Below are 22,207 nucleotides of genomic sequence, written 5' to 3'. Positions count from 1 at the left end.
ACAGAACAATTTTTAAAGCACATGACACAATTCCTTGGATTACTTACAGACAGTGCACTGTCTTGGAAATTACATAGTGCGCAGGTACTACACGTGTGAAGTGAAACTTGTTATGCACTCAGATCTGTTAAACCCTACATGTCTCAGGAAGTAATGAAAGAGGTTTACTGTGCCTACTTTCGCTCTGCCATGTCTTGTGGAATAATATTCTGGAGAAACTCTACAGATAGCACTAAAATATTCAAAATGCAAAAGAGGGTAATAAATTATCACAGGAAGCGAGAATAGATACTCTTGCAGAGATTTGTTTAAAAACTGAAAAATATTACAGTTTCACTCACAGCACATACTCTCACTCCTGTTATTTGTGATAGACAACAGATGCATGTACAAATTTAAATTGACATCCGTAACATAAATACTGGGCAAAACTCAACTTCCACTAACATTCGGCAAATATATCTCTATAGTGCTCAATAGCCTCCCTCAGAGTCTCAAGAAAACAACTTGTAATATTAAGCAATTTAAAACAGAACTGAAACGTTACTTACTCGTACTTACTCACTCCTACTCCATAGGTGAATATTTCAATGTAAACAGACAGTAACTAGTACCAGTTCCAAGCTGAAGTGTATGCCCAAGCATGTTACTGCTTCATTTTGCTTATTTGCAGACTGTGCTGTATGTATCCAATTAGCATGGCAATATTAATACTGTTTTATAATCTCACTAATTTTCCAAGCCAAACTATTATTGTACAGATATTATATATCTGTACTTTACTTGTTTCATATCCCATGGCATCAACCTGTACTTGGATTTACATAATGTAAATAAATTCAAATTCATATGGTCAATATGGCATACTTATTTATGATGGGAGAATGTAAGCTAGTGTGCGAGACTTTACCATAGTCTATTAATAAATTTCATGAGTACGGCCTTCTTGGTTGTAACACCATATATACATATTGAATCCGTGTTCTGCAACGGGCTGTCTCCAAACATTACAGCCCACAAGATCATATTCTTCATATTTACCGCTATGAGAACCTCAACTGTTAAAGTGCAGTAACTTTTCTACTGCAATCAGGGGTACTGCAATAATAGATGTTAACCCCAGACTTAATTAAGCACCATGCCATGAACAAGTATTGTGGTGTTGCAGTATGTGATCAAAACCAATACTGTTTCTGATTAAAATGGCAAGACATGCAACTCTCAGATATTGGGTTCACATGTATATGTAACTCATTCCTTCTTACGCCGTGCCATCTTCTGGGATGTGACATTGCGTAGTCTGGTGGATGTTCACTAACATGTTAGAAAAATGTACTGCCTTGATATCACAGTCAAGAGTGTAAGTCACATAAGGAAACAGCAGACCCAGCAAATGGAGGCTGTACATGTCACAGCCCAGAAGGGAGTACTCTTCACAGTCACCATCATGAGAACCTTCAGCATCAGCAGCATCACTGCTGGGTATCCAGTTGCCTTCCAAAAGCTTATCCCATCTGCATACTGTTTCCCAATTTGTTGCTATTATATCAGTCAAGTTCTTGTGCATTTTCAAAACCTTCCTTTTGTATTATATTCAGTTTCAGTTTCATAATATCGGGTGTCTGGATGAAAGGTATCCAAAATAAAAGGATTATATCTTGGAAAGTAATTGTCATACATGTATCTGGTTTGTCATCAGAAAGGAAAACCCTCAAGTTTTTTTTTTTCTTTTATGTGCATGCGCCGCCACGTTTCTACCACCATGTTAGGGATCACTTGGACAGAGTGATGGCTGGGAGATGGATTGGCGGAGGTGGACCAATCACTTGGCCTCTTAGGTCGCCAGATTTAACCCCACTAGATTTTGTCTTGTGGGGTTATGTGAAGAACACTGTCTACCAGGTTAAGATCATTGACCTGCAACACCTGAAAGCCTGCATAAGAGATGCTGTGGCTATGGTAACACCAAACATGCTGGATCATCTGGCTATTTGTCATGCCACCAAGGGAGCCCACATTGAAATTTACTGAGAAAGTGATACTCAGAAAAAGACGTTGATAGTTTCCCTATGTCAGTGTCCCCATTGTGATCTACCAGTATACTGGTGAAAGAATAAGCAGTGACTTACAAAAAATAAGACAATGAAACAAACCCCTCCATGTTAAGTACAGGACCGCCATTTTATTATTCTACTCACCTACAGCATAATCTGACCTGTACTTCTACTTGTTTTATGGCATGTGATGCTGTATAATCTGTAGGAGCTTACCAACATTCCAGAGAAACTTGATGCCTCCATCTTCAAGGTTTCCTACCACAAAGGCTGCAGACTTCTGGGATGTGATGCTGTAATAGTCTGGTAGATGGTTAGTAACAAACCTGATGCCTCCATCTTCAGGGTCTTATACCTAAAGATTGCAGACTTTTCAAATATAACGCTGTTGTGTGGTAGTTACCAATGTTTTGTGGGCAGCAGGTTCCTCTGAAACACTCAAAACCCTCTACTAGACTACACAGTATCACATCCCAGAAGTCTGCAGTCCTAACATGCACCTGTGTGAGAACCACACATTTTGTCAAGTTTATCACGTGTTATATCTTCCTGCAAAAAAAAAAAGGATTTTCCTGGCTACACTGAAGTTTATCCCAGTTTGAAATCAAAAGGGTGGATGGTTGAGCTCGTTTTATTTGCTACATATCATACAGTTTCGTGTCACAGGGAGAGTTGGAGGTGTTCAACTCCAGTAGTCTTAAAAAAGGTTGTAACTTGTGTTAACACCAAGCCACAGCCAGAAGACACAATATTATGTACATATCACGTCCGGGAGACTACTCCCCATTCCCAGGGCTTCTCAATATGACTTCACTGCATAGTTGGAATTTAATAACAAATTTAATCTGCATGAAATGTTGGACATGAACTGAAATGCTTTCACTTATAGTAACTAAATGAGAAGCCCTGTCATTGCTGTGTAAGAGCCACAGAGTGAGAACCTGGGAGGCACGTCTATATACCTAGTACCAATTTACAAAATATTTATTACATCATGACTAGCAAACATTTTAAACATATTCTTTTTTTATAATTAATGCCAACTACAGCATAACTGTTTTATTCCCACATTGCGGCCATTTGGGGTGGTAAGAGAGGGGAGAAGTAGAAGCTGTCTATAGCATTGCAGGAACTGTCACAAAGCTCAGTATTTAAACACAAAAGGCAAAAGTCTTCTGGCTTGATGTTTCCAACAGTCATTAAAATTCAACTCAACATATTATAAAACCAGGAACAGAAATTAAAAATCTCACTCTTATGTTTCCAAGCCAAATGCCAATAAAACAATCTGTACTGTACAATGGTTCAAGTGGAGGCAGCGGTGACGACAGGTTTTGGACACTTCACGTCAGTTCCCTGCTGCTTGCAGCTGTCCATACTTCCACTCATCACTGACAGTGGTAAAGGTTTTGGTGGGTCGACATTCACCAGAAAGCCATTTGTACTGCCTGACCCATTAACCTGCTGGCGTTTGAGTAGTGATGATGTGTTGTGTAGCAGTGAATAGCAGGCGCTGCAGACACGGACTGGATCGTACAGCTGCTCATTTGGCAGGGGCACAGTGTTTTCTGAACAGTCAGCACAAAAGATCTTCCCGCAGTTCCTGGATCAAAAAACATGCATGTCTTTCAGCTAAATTCTTATAACCTCAAAATATATCTCCAGATTTTATTTAATCTGTTTGTGGTTAAATTTATGATGCTGTCAGTATTTCAGAATATATAGCATCAAATGGTAGCATGATTGATGAATAATGAATGGGAAATGACACAGAAGGAAGCAGTCATGGGCTAATGGAGGTACTATCCCAGCATTAGCCTGGAGGGACTGAGGAAATCAATTAAAAACCTCAGTCAGGGTAGCCAGTGTGATGGCTCCTGGTTTCAATTCAATTAAAAGATAGCTGGATTGATCAGAAAATTTTACAGTGCCAACCTCAAGCTGAACTTCCACCAAAATTTTAAAATGTTGCACTAATTTTTATTTCATAAGCTTGACAAAGCATTCATCACTATTTGAACACAAGTGTGTCTAATATTTTCAAAATTCTTCATTTTACTAAAGAATTATATTACATAAATGCTAAGTGTAAGCTGTTTATACTAAACTGAAATTCATTAAGTATGGGGAAAATAATACTCTAGCTTAGACTGGAAGCAGAAAATAAATAAATTAAATACAGGAACACTGAATCACAATTTTGCCATAGTACAAGCAATGAATGTTTTAGGTGTACATAGTGCCAAATGAACTAGAGACCGGTGCCTTGACTTTGTCCTGGCTGTTTCTAACCTCCTGAATCTTGTGTACCATCACCTGCAGTGATGCTTGCGTCTGCCAAGCCAGAACTCCGTGTCACAACCCATGCAGCGGTTCACAGCATGGTCTGGCACCCACAGGGTTGGGCCTGTCTCACGCTCTTCCACAGCTTCCCATGACACATCAGAGGGGAGAGACTCTCCAGCTGAGGGCTGCTCCCCACTGCACACTGACTCTGGCAGCGATCCCTATTACACAATTCAGAGTGGTTGCAATGACCAGCAGACATGTCATCATAGCTAAAAAATACAATGAGAATGAAAGGTTGTTCTTTGTATAAACCTGTGTTCAGATTAATGGAACGAAGAAGTATGCAGCATGCATAGGGAAAGATGAATCAAAATTCTGGATAGAAAATCTGGAAAGAAGCAACCAGACAGACTATAGCACATGTTTCTATATGATATCATAATGATGCTGCTTGAGATTATGGTAATAGACTGTGCCAACAGGGCGCTACAGGTAGAACCAATACAGTCAGTACGTGGTTCTGCTAGCAACAATCTCCCTGTTGTAAGCTGTTCCTCCAATTAAAAATTATTACTTAAGAGTAGGTTCTTAAAACCTGTACTTTATATTTTATAAATGTTATGACTGCAGGAATCATGTACCTCAGTGGGTACAGTGTGGGCTGGACAGCCTGGGTTAAATTCCAGGCAGTACAAGATTTTTCTCTCCTCCACAGCATCCAGATTGACTCCGAGGCCCACCCAGCCTCCTATCCAATAGGTACTGGAGGCTCTTTCCCCAGGAGTAAAGTAGGGGGGGGGGGCATAAATGTGACACCTCCATCCAGTGGCAAGGTCAAGAAAGGTGGAGCTATACCTGTGCTACCCCACGTCATAGTACTTAACTAAGCGGAGGGACAACTTTACGCTTTTTAGACATTATGATTGGACTGTAAGTGTGCAAAGTGAACCCCTACTGTAAATATACTAAGGCAGACCTTGGAGAAATGGGTTATGTTCATGCATAAATGTATATAGGTGAAAGGTAAAGTCCCCGTGTTTAACCCTACAAGTGACAGATTCCATATCTGACAGCATGCGACATCTGCCGACATTTTATCTGAAATACACTTAAATATATGGAAGAACTCTAAATTTGAGGTTCTTGGAGATGTTCGATATCCACAAAAAAGAGCAGCTTTGACAACCCAAAATGGTTGCTTGGCATTGCAGGAACTGAAGACAGAATATTAATGAAACATCACACCATTACAATATGGCACCAGACTGAGGTGAATGATCAACTTCACACTCCATCAGCTTTACAGATGAGGAAAGAACCTTTGGTACTAAGCGAATAGGAGGATGAGCGGCCTCCCAAGTCAGTCTGGATGTGGTGGTGAAAAGATAAATCTTTGTTCCCGCCAACAACAGCCTATGATTCTCCAGTCATTCTGCCCATAGCCTAGTCACTATACTGACAGCTATGGAAGAGGCCTAAGATAAGGTCAACTGGTGGACTTTCCTGATAATGGTGTTAATCCCTGAGGTTTGATAATAATCAAATTTCATTTGAATAGGTGAATAAATATGAACTTGGTGACACTTATCTGTCTTCTGTACCCAACATGTCAGCGAGACTGCTTGTCACAGTAGGCTCTGTAGCACAGTCAGAGACTGAAGCCATCAATCATTAAACATAAGCCTAAGCTTCACAGACAGTTGTCTGGATAGGACTATCGCACAGCTTGGAGAAGAATGTGGTCCAACGCTACTTCATCCACTATGAATCTCACATGAAGTTACCTGGGATTGAATCCAAGGCTTTGAGGTGAGACACCAGCACCTAACCACCTGAGCTATGGCAAGGCCCTAAAATGACATCAGTACAAACTGAATATGACAAAACTAAACGTAACATGAAAGAAATGCTTGAAGAAGAAGTTGTAATGTCACTTACAACATCATCAGGTCTCTCAGCATTTGTGTGGTTGCAATGGTGGCACACCTGCTGAATCAGTGCCAGTCTTGTTGTGTACAGCTCCCTCTGCAGAGCGTCCTCTTTGGCCTGCAACATGTAATGACGATATAAGCTTGTCCCTGTTCACTCCAGCCTTACAAATATTTACAAGTTCACAAAGACAGACAAACCAGATGCTCCTCAACCTGACCAAACTTTTGAACATAAGCCCTACTGTGGGAGATTTAAAATCTCCTATTCCCGGATGATGAAGTTTTGCCTACAGATTAAAATATCGTTGTTAGCCTTGTAGTGCTGGGCGATCCAGAACATATATTCCTGGATAATAAATGTTAAACAAGAGTAGACAGGTGTACTCCAATGAGTATATGTTTTCCAAATGCATTGACTGATTCTTTCATCTAGGACACTGACCTTTACATTAATTTATTGCATACATCAGTATTCTGACACAAGCGCTCAACCTACTACGGATACCACGCTGCAGAATGTCCAAATCTACCACCCGAGAGGTTCAATGATCAGTAGCATACTCAAAAAATCTCACTGTACATGTCAGTGCACCTCATTCTTCATAACATTTTTGTTCCAACACAAACTTACAGAAGCTTGTATTGAAATATAAGCTTATTATACAGGGTCTTTTTTAGTACCTTGACGAGTTCATGGCAAGTGGTGCACTGCTTGCTGTCAGGTGCATACAAATTTTGCCGATGAATCAGCCGATAACATTTGGAATGAAGGGAACTAATTAACTTGCACACTACTTGATGGTATTATGCTTCATTGCTAGCAGTGTAGTTCATGTGTGAGAGTTTATGATTTGTCAGCAGTAGGCAACAGTTATCAGCTCCATTAACTATCTGTCCTCATTTACAATTTGTGGGTGGCGTGTTCCGTCATGGTGTGGTATAGCTTAGAGTAACATGTGTTTTGTATGACACCTACATGAAATATGGATCTGCTGGAAGTGTCAAAGAAAATTTTGACTTAAATTTTGTGCCGAAAGAATTCCCAGAAGACAAACAATTCACAATTTGCTAAAAAACTTAGAACAATGGGACTCTTAACAGAAAAGAAACAAAATCATAAGCATCAAGTGCTTACTTAGGAGAAGTTAGATAACAGAGGACAGGCTTGAATGTACACAATTACTGACACTTCTAACTCAAGAGACTGGAGGGTCAAAGTCTAGTGCAGGAATGGCAACACAATTGCTGAAGCCATCCAGTGAAAGTTGGTGTTTGGTGTGCTGTAAGTGCAAGGATTGTTGTACCTGTGTTTTTTAATGAAACAATTGTGAAAAATATCTATGTGTAGGGAGGACAACATTTTCAACACCTTCTGTGATCTGTGAATTGTAATTACTTCATTCCAAACATTACCGGTCGTCAAGCATGCTGATTCATTGGCAAAATTTGCATGCATCTTGCAGCAAGTAGTGCACCGGTCACCGTGAACTCAAGTTACTAAAAAAATACTTTATATATGTATATGGAATGAACATACAGTGGAACCAGCATTTAACATTCCTTAACTTAAGATTTCACTTCATTTAATATTCAATTTCAACAATCCCAAGACAATAATCTCCATGTTATGTTCCCTCCATTAAAATTTTCTTCAGTTCAGCATTCAAATTCACTGTTGTCCAAAGAAACATGAAGTGAGGGTTTGACTATGGGTGACAGTTTAAACTGAAACACAGGCTGCATAAAACTCCTGACATTTGGAAATGCTATGTGATCCATACTGACATAGCAGGTAAAGTAGACGTGCTCACATGAGCACCACATCACAAAGCTATACGGGAAAGCACAGCTGTAGCTCCATTTAACCTCTGCACTAGATGTGAGTGAGTGGCCAGATTCATGCCCTGGCTGCTTTACCCCCAGGGAGAAAGCCCCTGGTACCTGTTGTACAGGAGGCTGAGTGGGTCCCACAGCTGGTCTGGATGTTATGGAGAAGACAAAAATCTCTTCACAGTGCTGGGAATCAAACCTTGACTCCTTGGTTGTCAAGCCCATAGCCTGACAGCTATCCTTGCTCCCTTGACACAAGCAGTATTGCATTTTATAAACAATTTATCTTCAGTAATTCAGGACTATGATGCCACTACAAAGGAATGTGATGTAGCTGAGTATTTTCTTTACCGAAGGTTTCTTCAATGACACTCTCAGTAACTAGACTACGTACCAGTCGTATATGATACAATGACAGTGAGTAATAAACTGGGAAGGATGTGGTCATGACCTAATTTAAGTATTATCCCTACATTTGTCTGGAGGAACTACTGAAAATCATGAAAAACTTCAGTCAGGATAGCTGGAGTCCCAACCAAGATCTGAACTGGGTATCTTCTAAATACAAGTCAGAAGTGTTATACCTTGAGCAAACTTGCTCAGTGTAAGCTCTGCTCTTACTCATAAACATGCAAGGCTGCACTCACCTTGTGTTCTGTGATGATCTGCTGGAGACGCAACTGAACATCACTGTGTAATGGTGCTAATCCATCAAGGTCATCTGGGCGGTAACTGGTAGGACCAGAGGAGTGGTGTCGTGGTGCCCTCTCATCACTGGGTGTTGTAGGATATCCAGAGCTGGGGGTTCGGGAATACAGAGGTGGGGTGGAGTAGCGGGATGTCTTGCCACTAGTGGAACTACTGGCACTCCCATCAGCACGACTAACATTGTCTGCCAAGAACCGTCGGCTACTGGCACAAACCCTGCACATGTCGCCACCTGGGGACTCTACTGTTGGGCTTCCTACAACCCGACTAGCACCCAGGACTGACTGTACAACACCGTTCATTTCATCAGTTGACATGACACTATCCACTGCTTTAACAACTCCATTGCATCCGTTTGCATCACCTGCCACCAAAGTGTCAGTAGAACTGTCCACAGACTGAGGCACTGGTGTCATGTTGTCAATCGACATCACAGCAGCACAGATTGTTGTCTCTGATCTAGATTCAGTTGTTGTGTCCTCATTGTCATCATCTTCTGAATCATCAGCAAGCCGTGGATCGCCGAAACCCTCATCAGACAAACTATGGCAGTTCGGAACTGAGGAAAAGGCTTCTTCTACATGCTGTGAATTGATCTCCATGGGAGATGGTTCTACTGCAGGAATAAATCGGTCTGGTGAACCTTCGAACGACTCCTCATCATCGTGTGTGGATAATTTGAGACCATCGAATTTGCTGTAAGTGAAACAGAAGCCCATCTCACACCTCAAATAAGGTAAGATATACATCAGAAAGCTATCTTCTATTGCAGTTAGAAAGACAGAGGGAATACATACGTATCTAGAGCAATACTTGGATCACTGGAACGCCGGTGCATCTGAGTGGCATGATCAGCTGCAGCCAACAGGTCATCATATGAACGAGTCTTGCCAACTGGAGCAGGAGATGTAATGGGTCCAGTGTGGTGTGCAGCGCTGCGGTCTCCATTCAGAGCAGCACCTGAACCCTGCTGCGTTGACGCACCCACACTGGGGGCCACAGACTGGTGGCTGGTCTCCACTGCACCAAGGTACACCTCGCTCCATAGCACCAGGTCCCGCACATTGCAAGATGGCCACAACACCTGCACACAAGTTGATATTGTTGTTTATAACTTAAACCAATGGAATACTCACTGAAAGTGCAGTGAGAAAATTTGACAGTTCCCATTTGTAGCTATAGTTTGCACGGATAAACCTTCCGATGATACACTCTTACACATTAAAGTCACTGATGGACACTCTGCAATCACTGTTTTACTAAATATGGACACTATTAACTTCAAAAGCTCTGGAAAAACAGCTTGATAGAATAAAAATAATAATGATGATGCTCATATGACAACAGTAGCAACAACACCAACACCATTTTTAGGATGAGTGTAACTTCCTGCCCATCAGGAGGATGGCCATGTTACAAACAGCACTGCTCCTAGTCAGTTCTATGGAGTCTGAAGACAGAAAAATCGGTGGCAGCCCAATTTATGGTACTATCTTGGCATTTCTGTGAAATGAGAGAAAAACAACATTCCTATGTTTGGAAGTTTGTGCCCTTGCCAATTCAAACTGGAAGTCAGAAATATTAACACTTGAACCAACTTGCTCAGTCGACAACCACCGCCACAGTTATGCAGTATCAGAAAAGTCATACTTATGGCAGCTGTAATGGCTGTTACAATTTAAAGCAATGAGGTCTGTATTTTTCGTAATTTCTTAGTGCAACAGCAGTTCCTTGGAAGAAGCACTACCATCAACGCAGTGGGTGAGAGGGAGTGGTATGGAAGTAATGTCTGACTGCAAACAAACGCTGGTAACCAATCCTACAACTCACCGGATCTCGAGATGTACAGTACAGGTGATTCCTGAAGTTTGGAGCCTTAAGGAACTTCCACACTGAGAATGTCCTCTCAGCCACTTTTAGACTGATGCGTTCTTGTGTGGTGTTGCACAGGAACGTTCCAAACAGGTTTGAGTATGTGTGTTGTGCCAACTTCACCTGTGGACCATACACAGTTCACAGAATGTGTATGCATCATAAGGAATACTGAACACAGGGACCACTTCAAAGGCCCAAAACACAGTCTAAAGGTTCCCACTTACCAGGTATGCCTGTGAGAACTCGAAACTGCAGGGGAACTGATGCAGCAGTTGATGCACACAGTCCAACCATTGGAGGAACACAGGACATCGCTCACTGGGGTCAACCTTTCCCACTGTGTGCCCACACCGGTCAGCAAACTTGTGTCCAAAGTCTAGCCACTCGCGTTCGCATAGCACTTGGAAACCCTACCAAAAAAGAAAAAAGAAAACAAAAAAGAGGGTGTCACTCTGTGTTACCAAATTACAGGATGGATCCAAGAGATGTAATAAGTCTCTTAAAGATCTAAAAGTCACATTTTTTGTCATGGTAACTGCTACAGAGTAGAGCAGTTCCTCCTACAGGACATGTGACTTGCTATGACAGTGGTTACCAGTGCCTCCTATATATGGTGCAGTACATTCCTCCAGAAGTCCATAAACTTCTAATGTAGCATCACATACCAGAAGACCAATATTTTTCAGTACTTACATCAATTGTACGGTAATAAGGGTCCAGCAGGAGTTCTGCAAGGGCCACAATCTGAGGTGTGCGGTCCCAGCCATCAGAACAATGTACAAGAACCGGTCGCTCCTCATGCTCTACTGCAGACACTACCGTTACAGCTGCTCGCAGTAAGCCAGACATGTGTTGAAGCCAGTGGGTTCCTTCCAGCTGACTGAACCATCTGTTAACAGAAACACTACTGTACACCCCACAATATAGCAAACAGCAGCAATGTCAATGTCCAAACTTACTGTGACATGTTAGTGACTAGATACACCATCTGGATCGGTAATTGGATTTAGTGAACACTAATAATTTGTAACTACAAGTAATCATAACACTATCACTAATCTACACACTTAATAAATCTCTGCCTGTTATGTTGCTTGGTTACAGTCTTCCGTGGATGTTCCTAGGTTATGGCTGCTAACCATGGAGGTTCTTTTGCTTTGGTGATCATTTCCTCACTCGATGGCAGCTGGCTTGCAACCTACCCCCAACTAATACTTTACACTTATACTGTCACCTTCTGGATTATGATGTCCTGTGGTATTATAGTGGCCACCATGTTTAGTGGAACACGTTGGCTTCATCTAACCCGGAGGCAAACAGTTCATCCAAAACATTGGTAACCACCTACAAGAGCTACAACCCCTGGCACTAGACTGCTCTCACCTCTATCTAGTGGCAAGGATAAGTGATCCTCTTTCTTAAACACATTCATGGCTTAGGTAGCAGCAACTTCACTTCACTTTCACTACTCAGTTTCATCAAAATCCATTCATCCAGAATAAACTTATTTAAAATAGAGTGCTCCTGCTAAGTATTCAGGGATTGCAATACTGGTTAGCCTGACTGAGGAAGTTTGTGGTTTCTGTCAATCCCTCCAGGAAAACGCCAGGACAGGCATTAAATTGTGGCATGGCTGCAGCCTGTCACATGCTTTCCAATTCATTATACACTAATCACCATACCATCTGACACTGCACAGCCTTTGATACTGACCACATCATTAAATAAGCTGAAATGGAGCGACAAACAGACTTGCTTGTAAAGAAGGAACAAGTACTTACTTTGACAGCTCGGCAGGGGAGGAACATAGCTGCCGCACAGACTGGAAACTGCTGCGGATCGAGTGGATATTTGCCAGGTTCATGAACTGGATCTCACAGCTTGGATAGTATTCAGGGCACTCGCAGCCCCCACCACGGGCACGGTTTGCCACAGCCGTTGCATACGAACGTGCGTCCATGATCAGCACCTTCTATAACAACCGGAGCTGTCAAAACCATGTAAACTGGAACACTGGAGACCTTATGAACATGAACCTGCTTGTTATTCTGGTGCAGTGTGTTCACTGCATGAGTCATCATTCCAAGCAACCAACACACTGACGGACAGTACTCCCCTGAGAGCAGAATATACTGCCAGTTCTTCACGAAGAGAGAGCATTCAGTTAAAAGCTCATAAGTTTCCATAGTTGTGATCCTCTGGACTGTGACACCGTGTAGTTTGGTAGGTGGGTACCAATATTCCAGAGAACATACTGCTTCCATTTTCATGGCTGGCGTGTGCACAGTGAGGACACTGTTTTACTATAATCTTGCCACAGGCCCAGATTTCTCCAGTAGAGCAACTCTCTCAGCCTACACACTTCAACCATGAAGACCCACCTACCAGACTGCACGGTGTCACAATCCAGAAGACCACAATCTAAGACCGTTCAGTCATTTAATCTTTTATTCTGCTGGGTACAAGAGGTTTCAGATCTCCCACCCCTACACATCTGGTGTCCATATTATAGCTCTCGGGTAATGTTATGGGTACAAGGGGTTTCATATCTCCCACTTCTACACGTCTGGTGGCCGTATTATAGCTCTCGGGTAATGTTATGGGTACAAGGAGTTTCAGATCTCCCACTCCTACACGTCTGGTGGCCGTATTATAGCTCTCGGGTAATGTTATGGGTACAAGGGGTTTCAGATCTCCCACTCCTACATGTCTGGTGTCCATATTATAGCACTCGGGTAATGGTATGGGTACACAAAAATGCAATGCTCAGCCAGCTGGTCTGTGGAGTGCACCATCAAACAGATTCAATCTACAGTGGATAAATGTTATCAATTTATAGAGTCTGTGACATACAAATGGAAGAACTTCAACTCTTTCAGACTTACAATGATTAGTTAATTATGATTTATATCCTGACACTGTCAGTAGATCGCAATGTACAGCATCAAATGACTGAATGATAATGAAAGGATACAGAAGGAAGGGGTCATGGCCAGTTTAAAAAAATACTATCCTGGCATCTGGATGGATAAACTGAGGAAGACCATGAGTAACATCAGTCATAACAGTGTCCTGGCCAACTCCAGAATACAAGTTAAAAGTGCTGATGTTTGAGCTAACTTGCTTGGTTTCCTGCTATATACACATTCTCTGATACCTCTCAGAGTTTAGCACTGAAAGCATTAAGAAAGTCAGCTGTCATTAGTACCTCCTGAAATATGACCTACCAACCTTGCCACTGCTTCCATCACCATCACCTTCAGTCGTCCTAGCAGTCGGTGTGCAAGTACCAACTCGGTCCATCATGGTGCAGTGCCCACGATCATAGGCACAGGCATCAGCAATGGCCTTCAGCAAGTTTTCGTCCGCTGAGGACCTCCAGCCCAGCCACCCAACCTCTGGTTGGCTGCAGCGAGCAATCACAGCCCCATTGCCAGTATGTCTGCACAGAGCAATGTCTGCCCTGTATTTCACATTATCAGAATGACACATTACAGAGAACCCACCTCTGACAATGGCACCTGACAACACTTCCCAGCATTCAATTAGGAAGAGTTCATGAGATCTGAGGTTCACACAGATTGCTGTCCTCTGGGATGTGACACTGTGTAGTCTGATAGATGTTACCAATGTTTTAGAGGAACCTGCTTTCACTTAGCTACATTTCAAGATTCTCACAGTAAATGTGACAGCACAGCAATGAATGTTTATGAATAATTTAAGGTACAATACCAGCACTTGCATGAGGGACTGACAGAAACCAGGAAAAATCTGTCAGCATACTCAATGATCAAGTTATGATTTGAACTAGACACATTCCAAATACAAGTCAGAAGTACTGCCACTCCAGCCAACTTGTGTTCTGAAACGTGCTGTCTCCATTTTCAGGGTGGATGACTGGAAATGGAAATAACAGGTTTCTCTAAACCAAATGAGCACTTGCTCTTATCACCGCCCCCATGTAACTTTCTTACGTATTAAAATTTACACTTCAAATGCATTTGTCCTCAAAAACCATGTGTTTTGGCCTAATCAGCTATCATCAGGTGTATAAGTTGCAGAAGAAACTGCTGCCCCATTGTCAGGCTGCCACACTTTGCATTTGAAAGGAGTAAAATGCTTATAAAATATTTTTCATAGAATACTTTTTATGGAATATTTTATTATAAAATTATTTTGTATGCACGTATTGTGGGTCTCGTGTATATTCTGTTGGTGTGTGGGTTTTCCTTTGGTGCTGTGTGTAGCTGATTTTGAACATGAAGAAATGAATGCTATTGAAGTGTGAACTTTAATGAATTTATGAAGTTCACAGGAGCAGTGAGAAGAGCGAGAACTAATTTAGAATACGCAGAGCAACAGGATGTGGCAGTATAACACAGTGCCATATCTCAGTAGAGAGTAATCTTCAGAAGAGATTTTATTTTCTAAGAAACTGAGCATAAAAAATAAATGTAATTTGGGTTATGACAGATCTGCACTTGTGTGAGAAGTTTAGTGTTAGCTGTGGGACCCATACTGAACGGATCTGAAGTCATGGCACCATGTTACCATCCTGCAACTACAAATATCTCTCCAGAAATGGATGTTATGTTCAAAGTGACAGCAGGATAGAAGAAGATTTCTGCTGCAGAGAATAAAACGCTGAGGAGGACATTCATAGTTGACAGATATAATGTGTGTGCACACACGCATGCATACATATTTGGGTGTGCTTGTGTGTAATTAAAGGCATGCTGTTGATCATCGATACGTGTCCCTTTAAAAGACCAGCTAAGAGTTCATAAAACGACAGCAGTAAAATAAAGACAGTGAGCTCCCAGAGTCTGGCAGATTAGCAGTGAGACCAGAGGAGTCTTCTGCCCCCACACTCGGGGCAGTCTCCCATCCCAAAGATGGAAGCAGCAGGCAACCCTTAAATGCCAGGAGTACTAAAACACAGTGCCACACCTCAGAAAACCATTATCAAAATATTCAACTCATGTAGAAGGACAAATTCCATATATAAAAAGAGAATATGTAAATGGATCACAGAGTAAAATCCAGGGAAATAAATGCTTATATACACAGAAATAAAATTCAAAAAGTGATAAGAATACCACGCTGTAACCAGGCCTGTCATATTGAGGGCCTAGGAAATCATGCATTAACAGAAAAAATTCACTCACTCGCTCTTGGAGCTGAGCCCTTCTTGAGAGCTGCCAACTGTGCAACTATTCAAGAATTTCCTAGCATTTTATGTTCCCAAGAGCCCTCCACTGAGCCAGATCGATCCAGTCACACTATCCCATCCTTAATGAAAAACTTCAAAATTTGTCATCTTCGCTTAATGTAATAAATTTAAAATGGTCACATGAACAGAGGCATACAGGACAAAGAGGGTGGAAAAAAAGTTGAACGAAACATCTCAAGGGAAGACACCAGTTGGTGAACATGGCAAAGAGGGACAAACCTTTGCTGTCCAGGAATAGAGGCATTAAATTTCCTGCCACTGCATGGGTGGTGCCCATATCTGAACCTGGGATAAGAGTCAGTCTAGGAATAGGGAATTTTAAACCTCCCATTTCTATTATGCCTGAGAGTCATATTTTAACTCAGTGATAACAGTATTAGTTTAGTATAAAAAGAAGTGATACTTGCCCAGTTGAAAAGTGCAATGTTCTGACTCTAATACAGCCAATAAAGGTTGAAAAGGACTCTAAAAAATAGGCTCTGAAGGTGAAAAGAATGAAGCAACTCAGGATAGTGCCCAATGGTAGGCTTCTGTGAACACTGATAAAATTTTTGTCTGGCTGAACAACTATGAGAAAGAGCTTGAACTGGGTGGTTCAGTAACCTTAAAACAGAACACAAACTTACCTCCAAACAACGGCAGGAACTCGCTGGGCACTCCTATAACGAGCAGCAGTCTCTAGGGTCTCATCCGTGATGCACGCTGGGACAAGCAACAGCCGAGGATACGATGAACACAGTCGATAGTCTATGTTGGCCTGTACGTGAAATTGAGACAGTTAACATTCCTCAAATAACTTCACTGTTTCTCAATGTTACAGCAAGTCCCTTTCAATACAAGAGAGAAAAAATATGAGGAACAGTGTAATCTTTTCACTTTATGACTGCTGTCTCTGCTGACATGAGGGCATACTGTAGCTCAAGGTCAGATGACAGCATACTACAAATGTGGGTCAGCCATAGTCTGCATTGGATCTGAAGTTCTCATGACAATGACAATGGGGGTGATGCCATACGAGCAGACATTTACCACTGTATTGGAGGTAGGTATGCACTGCCTCCATCATGAAGATTGCAGAGTAAGAAGCCAGGTTACAAGTAACATTAACTGCACTCTCCAGGTGCCTCGGAATTCCATGTCACTTTGAGAGAGTAATATGCATCTAATGAGATCAATTTTAAAGGACTGTGATGATGGTTTCTGGAATTAACCTATCTTCGAGTATTCCAAAAGAACATGTTTCAGAAACTGGATGTGATTCCATCCTCAGATGAAAGGATGGGGAAGTACCTACTTAGTTGGGGTTAATCTCAAGTGATACTACAATGCCAGTGGTACTGCTCCACTGATTTAGACTAGTTCTTTCTAATGGACACAACTGAGTACATCCCTCCCCCTTCATTCTTTCACTTGAACAGATCCAGTTTCTTGGATGTTGTGCTATTTCTGAATACTAGATGATTGACAAAGCCCAGAAACTCAGTACTCCTAAAGCTAAAGAGATGGTCATGGTGGCACCAGACTTTAGTTACATGAAGATTGGTGGAGACAACATGCATTATCTTTTTTTTTACATGTTAAATCACTTGGCATGCTGTATGTTCTGGTACAAGATTTCAGTGAAACAAGGATTAATGGAAGACCACGGTCTTCTGAGATGTGACACCATGTAGTTCAACAGATCGGTACTGATGTCGGGGAAACCTGCTGTTCCATCTATGGGCTTGAAGGGTAAGCTGTTCAGGGTAAAATGTTATGGCTACAGGGGGCTGGACTTGGGGACTTTTTGTGAATCAGCAGAAACCAGTTATCGTAATAAGGGCTGTTTGTAGAGGTACATGCCAAGGGGGAAACATTTTAGGAAGTACAGAAAAAAGGAAAGTGGGTAACATAGAAAGAGATGGATAAAATAAAAAAATAATAAATGAAAGAGATAGAAAGGACTGGGGAAGGAGAGGTTATAGTCCTGGTCCCAGCCATCTGTTTCATGTTCATATCATTTTTCCCCACTTAGCTACTCTTCTAGTCTGAATATGGGGGCAGAAGATTCCTCTGAAATGTCAGTACCTGGGAATCATGCCCAAAATGGCCATAATCTTGATGCTCACTGTTGTGAGAACCTCAAATCTCAAAGATAGGGAAGCTTCAAAATATGCTGACAACTGTTTTGGTAGAACACTGAATTTTGCCTAGCATTAAAATGGCTGCCACCTGCAGCACTGAAAATAGAATATTGTAATTAGGATAAACAATTATGAAAAATTTACTGGGACCAAAGATTTTGAAAACTGTCTTCATAATTTTACAATACTGCATTCTGCCTGTGGAATGCTTCTGAAATGAATACCATATGCTATGACATGAGCTTAGTGTGTCTAAATGTAGTCAACTGAATTACAAGTTTCAGCCACTGCTCGCAGTTGAGGGGGGATCCAACCTGAGTCATTTCTCAAACTGTGGATCATTATCGCCCAGTCCATCTTCGCCTACTCTGAGAGAAGTTACTGAGTTCTCAAGAATGATGTAACATATAGTTAGTAACTAACAGAAGTGAGTACCGGGAATCTTACTGGAGTTAAAGGGCAGCAGGTATGTAAGGCTGACAACCTCAATGCCATCTGTGATTGCAATGTCCAGAAAATGTGAAAACCTTGATGTCTCACAACCCTGTGGGCTTCCACAGGCTGTTACGGGGACAGCTTTACCTTTTTCTAGCTCATTCAAACACCAAAAACATTAAGTGTGCTGCATTTTTCCTCATTAATCCTAGTAACATCAGTAGCTTTCATCATGGGAAGTAATAAAAATCTGCATATTTTTTGGGGGACAGTGTATCACAAAGTTGGAGAACCCCTTGACTGTTTTGTACTTTCCGTATAATTCTGCGCGTACATGCATGTGATGGTGGTTATTTAGAACCAAAACATGCAGCAGTGGCTGCAGCTCTAGACGCAGGATGCTGCACTCTCTACAGTCTTACACAGCACTTAATGCCATGGCACACCTGGAGAAGCAGTGCTCCCAAGGTGGACCGAAGCAACTGTTTCTTCACACATCAATAACATACATTAAGTCGACAGTTATAACACTGAGAAGCCTGGGCACTCATTGAACACACCCACCTGTGAAATGCGCCAGGCACCATGCACATCGAACCTGAGGCGTTCCACCTCTGAATGGAAAGATGGCACGCCCGTCACAGCATCTCTGCTGCCCCCAAGACGGGCAGTGACTTCTTCACCACCCTCCTCACTTGACCAAGCCATGAATGCAAAGGCAAACAAGTCCTCAATGTTGGAAGGAGATATTGTTGCCTTGTGAAGTCGTCGGAACCAATCAAGACAGTGCTCATTTGTGGTGAATGTACATCTGTAACGCAATATACAGAGTATTTTACTGGCATCTGTTTACATGATGAATTGTGAAATAAATGATATTGAGAAGCACGAAAGGATTACTGAATATAATTCTCTTAACTGCTACTAATGTCAATTTGTACACTACTGTACATGCACACTTTTCATTTTAATAAGAATGTATTCCATAATGTAGTATACACGATTACCAATGGCATTTTTTTAAAGTTTATTATGCTTACTTAAAAATGTGTACAATGAAATTCAAATTGGTGAAAGTCTTATGGGATACATGGGGAAATCCAATTATGGCCTAATTTGAAGTAGTCTTTATTACAGCTAAATATGGCTGAAAATCAGGATTACTGAAAAATTATTAGTGGAAACCTCACATTTAAAAAAAGTCTATGTAATAAACATGCAAAAAGTCCATTTATAGTCTTATGTAAAATAGGAATCATTATGGATCAATATGGCTGAAAATTTAAAATGACCAACAATTTTTACTGAAGATCTCCCACATAAAGTTTTAAGAAACCCTATCCAGTAATTTAAGCTCTGAAACTGCGCTACATGCGGATGAACACAGATGCATGACCTCCGTACAGGGCATTTTTACTTTGTAAAGAATGACTAAAGAGTAAATAATCATTACAGCAAAAAATAAATAAATAAATAAATAAAAAAAAAATTGGTCTAGTACAGAAAATTATCCTTTTCATTTGAATAAGCAGTACTTCACTGACTACAAATGAAAATAAAATGTTCAGTCATTCCAAACATCCTACAGAATCTTCTAGGGGGATCTGCCTAACTCATTTAGAAACCTCAGTCATTGTGATGCCCTATCCTTAATGCAGAAAAAGATGACACGCCATCAGAGTCAAACCAAGCAGTGCTCTCACCCACTCCGGTCTCGTGCCAGACACTGATCGCAGAGGTCTGCAATATGTTGGTTTTTAATTCAACATTAACACAGCTGATCACTGAAGAAGATATTGGTGCATTCACTCACCATAAAAGCTTCTGCCTCCTATTTACAATAACAACACAGACCAGATGCCTTTGTTATATTTGTTGCACTTTCTAACCTGAGTAAGCGTCCATCCTTGCAGCCCACATGTAGACAGAAGATGTCCTTAATTTCTATGACTTCTATCAACCCCAGGGGTATACTGTAATATGTATCTTTAAGCAGAAGATGCAGCCGATAGTTGGAAAGGGCTAACATGCCATCAGCAGTAGGTCCAAGGAACTCAACACCTTCACCACACACAGGTACAAATGGCACTGACAAATGGGCATCATCAGCCTGAAGGGTTCGTTTTGGGTATAGTTCACATGCCCGAACATGACAGATTGACTGCAGGCTAGACGGCTGCTCTGTACCACCATCCATATTGGCTGCCTGTAAATGATTAATCTAGTTTCAGGCATACCATCATTCTCTCTTCTTAAGCTACTGCCCCTTTGATAGCTTACTTTGTTTCATTCTTCATTGAGTAACAGTGAACCTCAGGCCACGCCATAGCTGAAGCGGTTAGTAGCTGACTTCCCACCACAGTGGCCCAGGTTCGATCCCGGGTCTGGTCAAGCGGCATTTGTGGTGGACAAAGTGGCGCTGGGACAGGTTTTCTCAGAGTACTTTGGTTTCCCCTGTCAATATTCATTCCACCAATTGGTCCACAATCACCCTCACCTATCACCTGGGGCTGGTACAATAGGTCAGAAGTGGCTGCAGTACAAGGGACTTAGTCCCACTTCAATAGCAATAAAAGAAAACCAGCGAACCTCAACATTTCATCAGCTGATAGGCTGCAATATATGATTCTAACTTAAAATTCAGTTATAATGTCTATATAACTGTATCATACAGAATATCTGAAAGTTCAGAATTACTGGGTGTTTTGAAATTGTCCATCATCCAGTATTTAAAAAACTAGGAAACGTAACGTTTCGGAAATTGTATCTGTTTCCCTCTTCAGGTGTTTGCCGGGGAGGGTGCTACTCTGTTGGGTCCCTTAGAAAGCGCTAACCTCAATCACATGGGCCAAAAACCCAGTAATTCTGAGTGATACACACAATCATTACAAATTTTTAGAAATTATTTAGTATCAATCAGAATGAACATCTGCAATCTCTATTATAGAGCGATTTATTCACAATTTCACTAATCAAACGTGTGTTCATAGAGCATTATCCGCCTGATAATTCTCTGATGTTATGACATGGAGGACACAGTTATCATTAGTACCTACCCGAAATTTTTGGAACTAATGTGAAAAGTTAAAAAATTTATGGGCAGAATTATAAAAAATACATAAAAAATAAAGCTTGTTACGTGAACGTGACACATCACATCGATGTCGCTTAGACTCAGCACAAGAGACAACACGGAGGTTTATCGATAAAAAGTAACGTTCTGGAATAAAGGCACTGTAAAATACTGGTAAATGTCTTAGAGCACTTACATTACACATGAGAATATTTCCTCACATAAAGTATATACATATATTTAAAATTTGACAATGAAAGCGATATGCCATTACACCGTCGCACGGCACGCCTACTCTTAAGAGGAAATAATATTACAAATGCACATCCTCATATATCTTGGCCGTGTGTATACACATAAATGGATTTTCTACTAGTATAAATGAATTAAAACCTTTCGTACAATAAACTAACAACCTGAAAACTGATTTCAAGGATTTACCGATGGCCTACATATTGTGAAACGTCAAAATCACTTCACCTATGCATTCAAATTAACTTACTAACTTCGAAACGAAATGCAACGGTTTTCCTTTCACTAATAATCATACATATTTTTTAGACTGTATATACGTATTACTCTAAACTACAGGAAAATCTCATTCTTAGACTTCTCACAGCTGATACAATGTAGAAAGTTATCGCAATGGCGGACAA

At 41.2% G+C, this 22,207-nt stretch overlaps 1 protein-coding gene across 7 annotated transcripts; it reads right to left on the bottom strand.

Moving 5' to 3' along the window:
* Window positions 1-2,667: 2,667 nt before the first annotated feature.
* LOC111862817 (myotubularin-related protein 3) lies at window positions 2,668-22,207 on the bottom strand. 7 transcript variants are annotated; one of them, XM_023848534.2, is made up of 14 exons: window positions 22,054-22,207; window positions 20,368-20,684; window positions 19,043-19,289; window positions 16,547-16,677; window positions 13,919-14,129; window positions 12,469-12,659; window positions 11,381-11,576; window positions 10,912-11,097; window positions 10,643-10,807; window positions 9,610-9,896; window positions 8,752-9,508; window positions 6,282-6,389; window positions 4,371-4,561; window positions 2,668-3,657 (listed from the first exon to the last, which is right to left on the bottom strand). In XM_023848534.2, the coding sequence occupies exons 2-14, from the start codon at window positions 20,673-20,675 to the stop codon at window positions 3,360-3,362; spliced, it is 3,276 nt and encodes a 1,091-aa protein (XP_023704302.1). In that variant the 5' UTR covers window positions 20,676-20,684; window positions 22,054-22,207; the 3' UTR covers window positions 2,668-3,359. The 7 variants fall into 7 exon arrangements, with proteins under 7 accessions (XP_023704302.1, XP_023704299.1, XP_023704300.1 ...); XM_023848531.2 differs by having other exon boundaries at window positions 22,058-22,207; XM_023848532.2 differs by having other exon boundaries at window positions 12,469-12,656; window positions 22,058-22,207.

Source organism: Cryptotermes secundus, unplaced genomic scaffold (assembly GCF_002891405.2).
Source record: "Cryptotermes secundus unplaced genomic scaffold, Csec_1.0 scaffold462, whole genome shotgun sequence".
NCBI classification, from domain to species: Eukaryota; Metazoa; Arthropoda; class Insecta; order Blattodea; family Kalotermitidae; genus Cryptotermes; species Cryptotermes secundus.
Note: the sequence above shows the minus strand (reverse complement) of the source record. Positions and strands in the feature narration are given on the sequence as shown.

Bases quoted from the DNA above. Each gene is read 5' to 3' on its own strand.
- LOC111862817 (XM_023848531.2), bottom strand. From the start codon at position 22,099: ATGATTATTAGTGAAAGGAAAACCGTTGCATTTCGTTTCGAA. The intron at 12,660-13,918 runs GTTGGTAGGTCA...CGGTTGTTATAG, and splicing joins GTGATGGAAGCAGTGGCAAG to AAGGTGCTGATCATGGACGC. The intron at 9,897-10,642 runs GTGAGTTGTAGG...ACTTGTGTGCAG, and splicing joins ACTGTACATCTCGAGATCCG to GTGTTGTGGCCATCTTGCAA.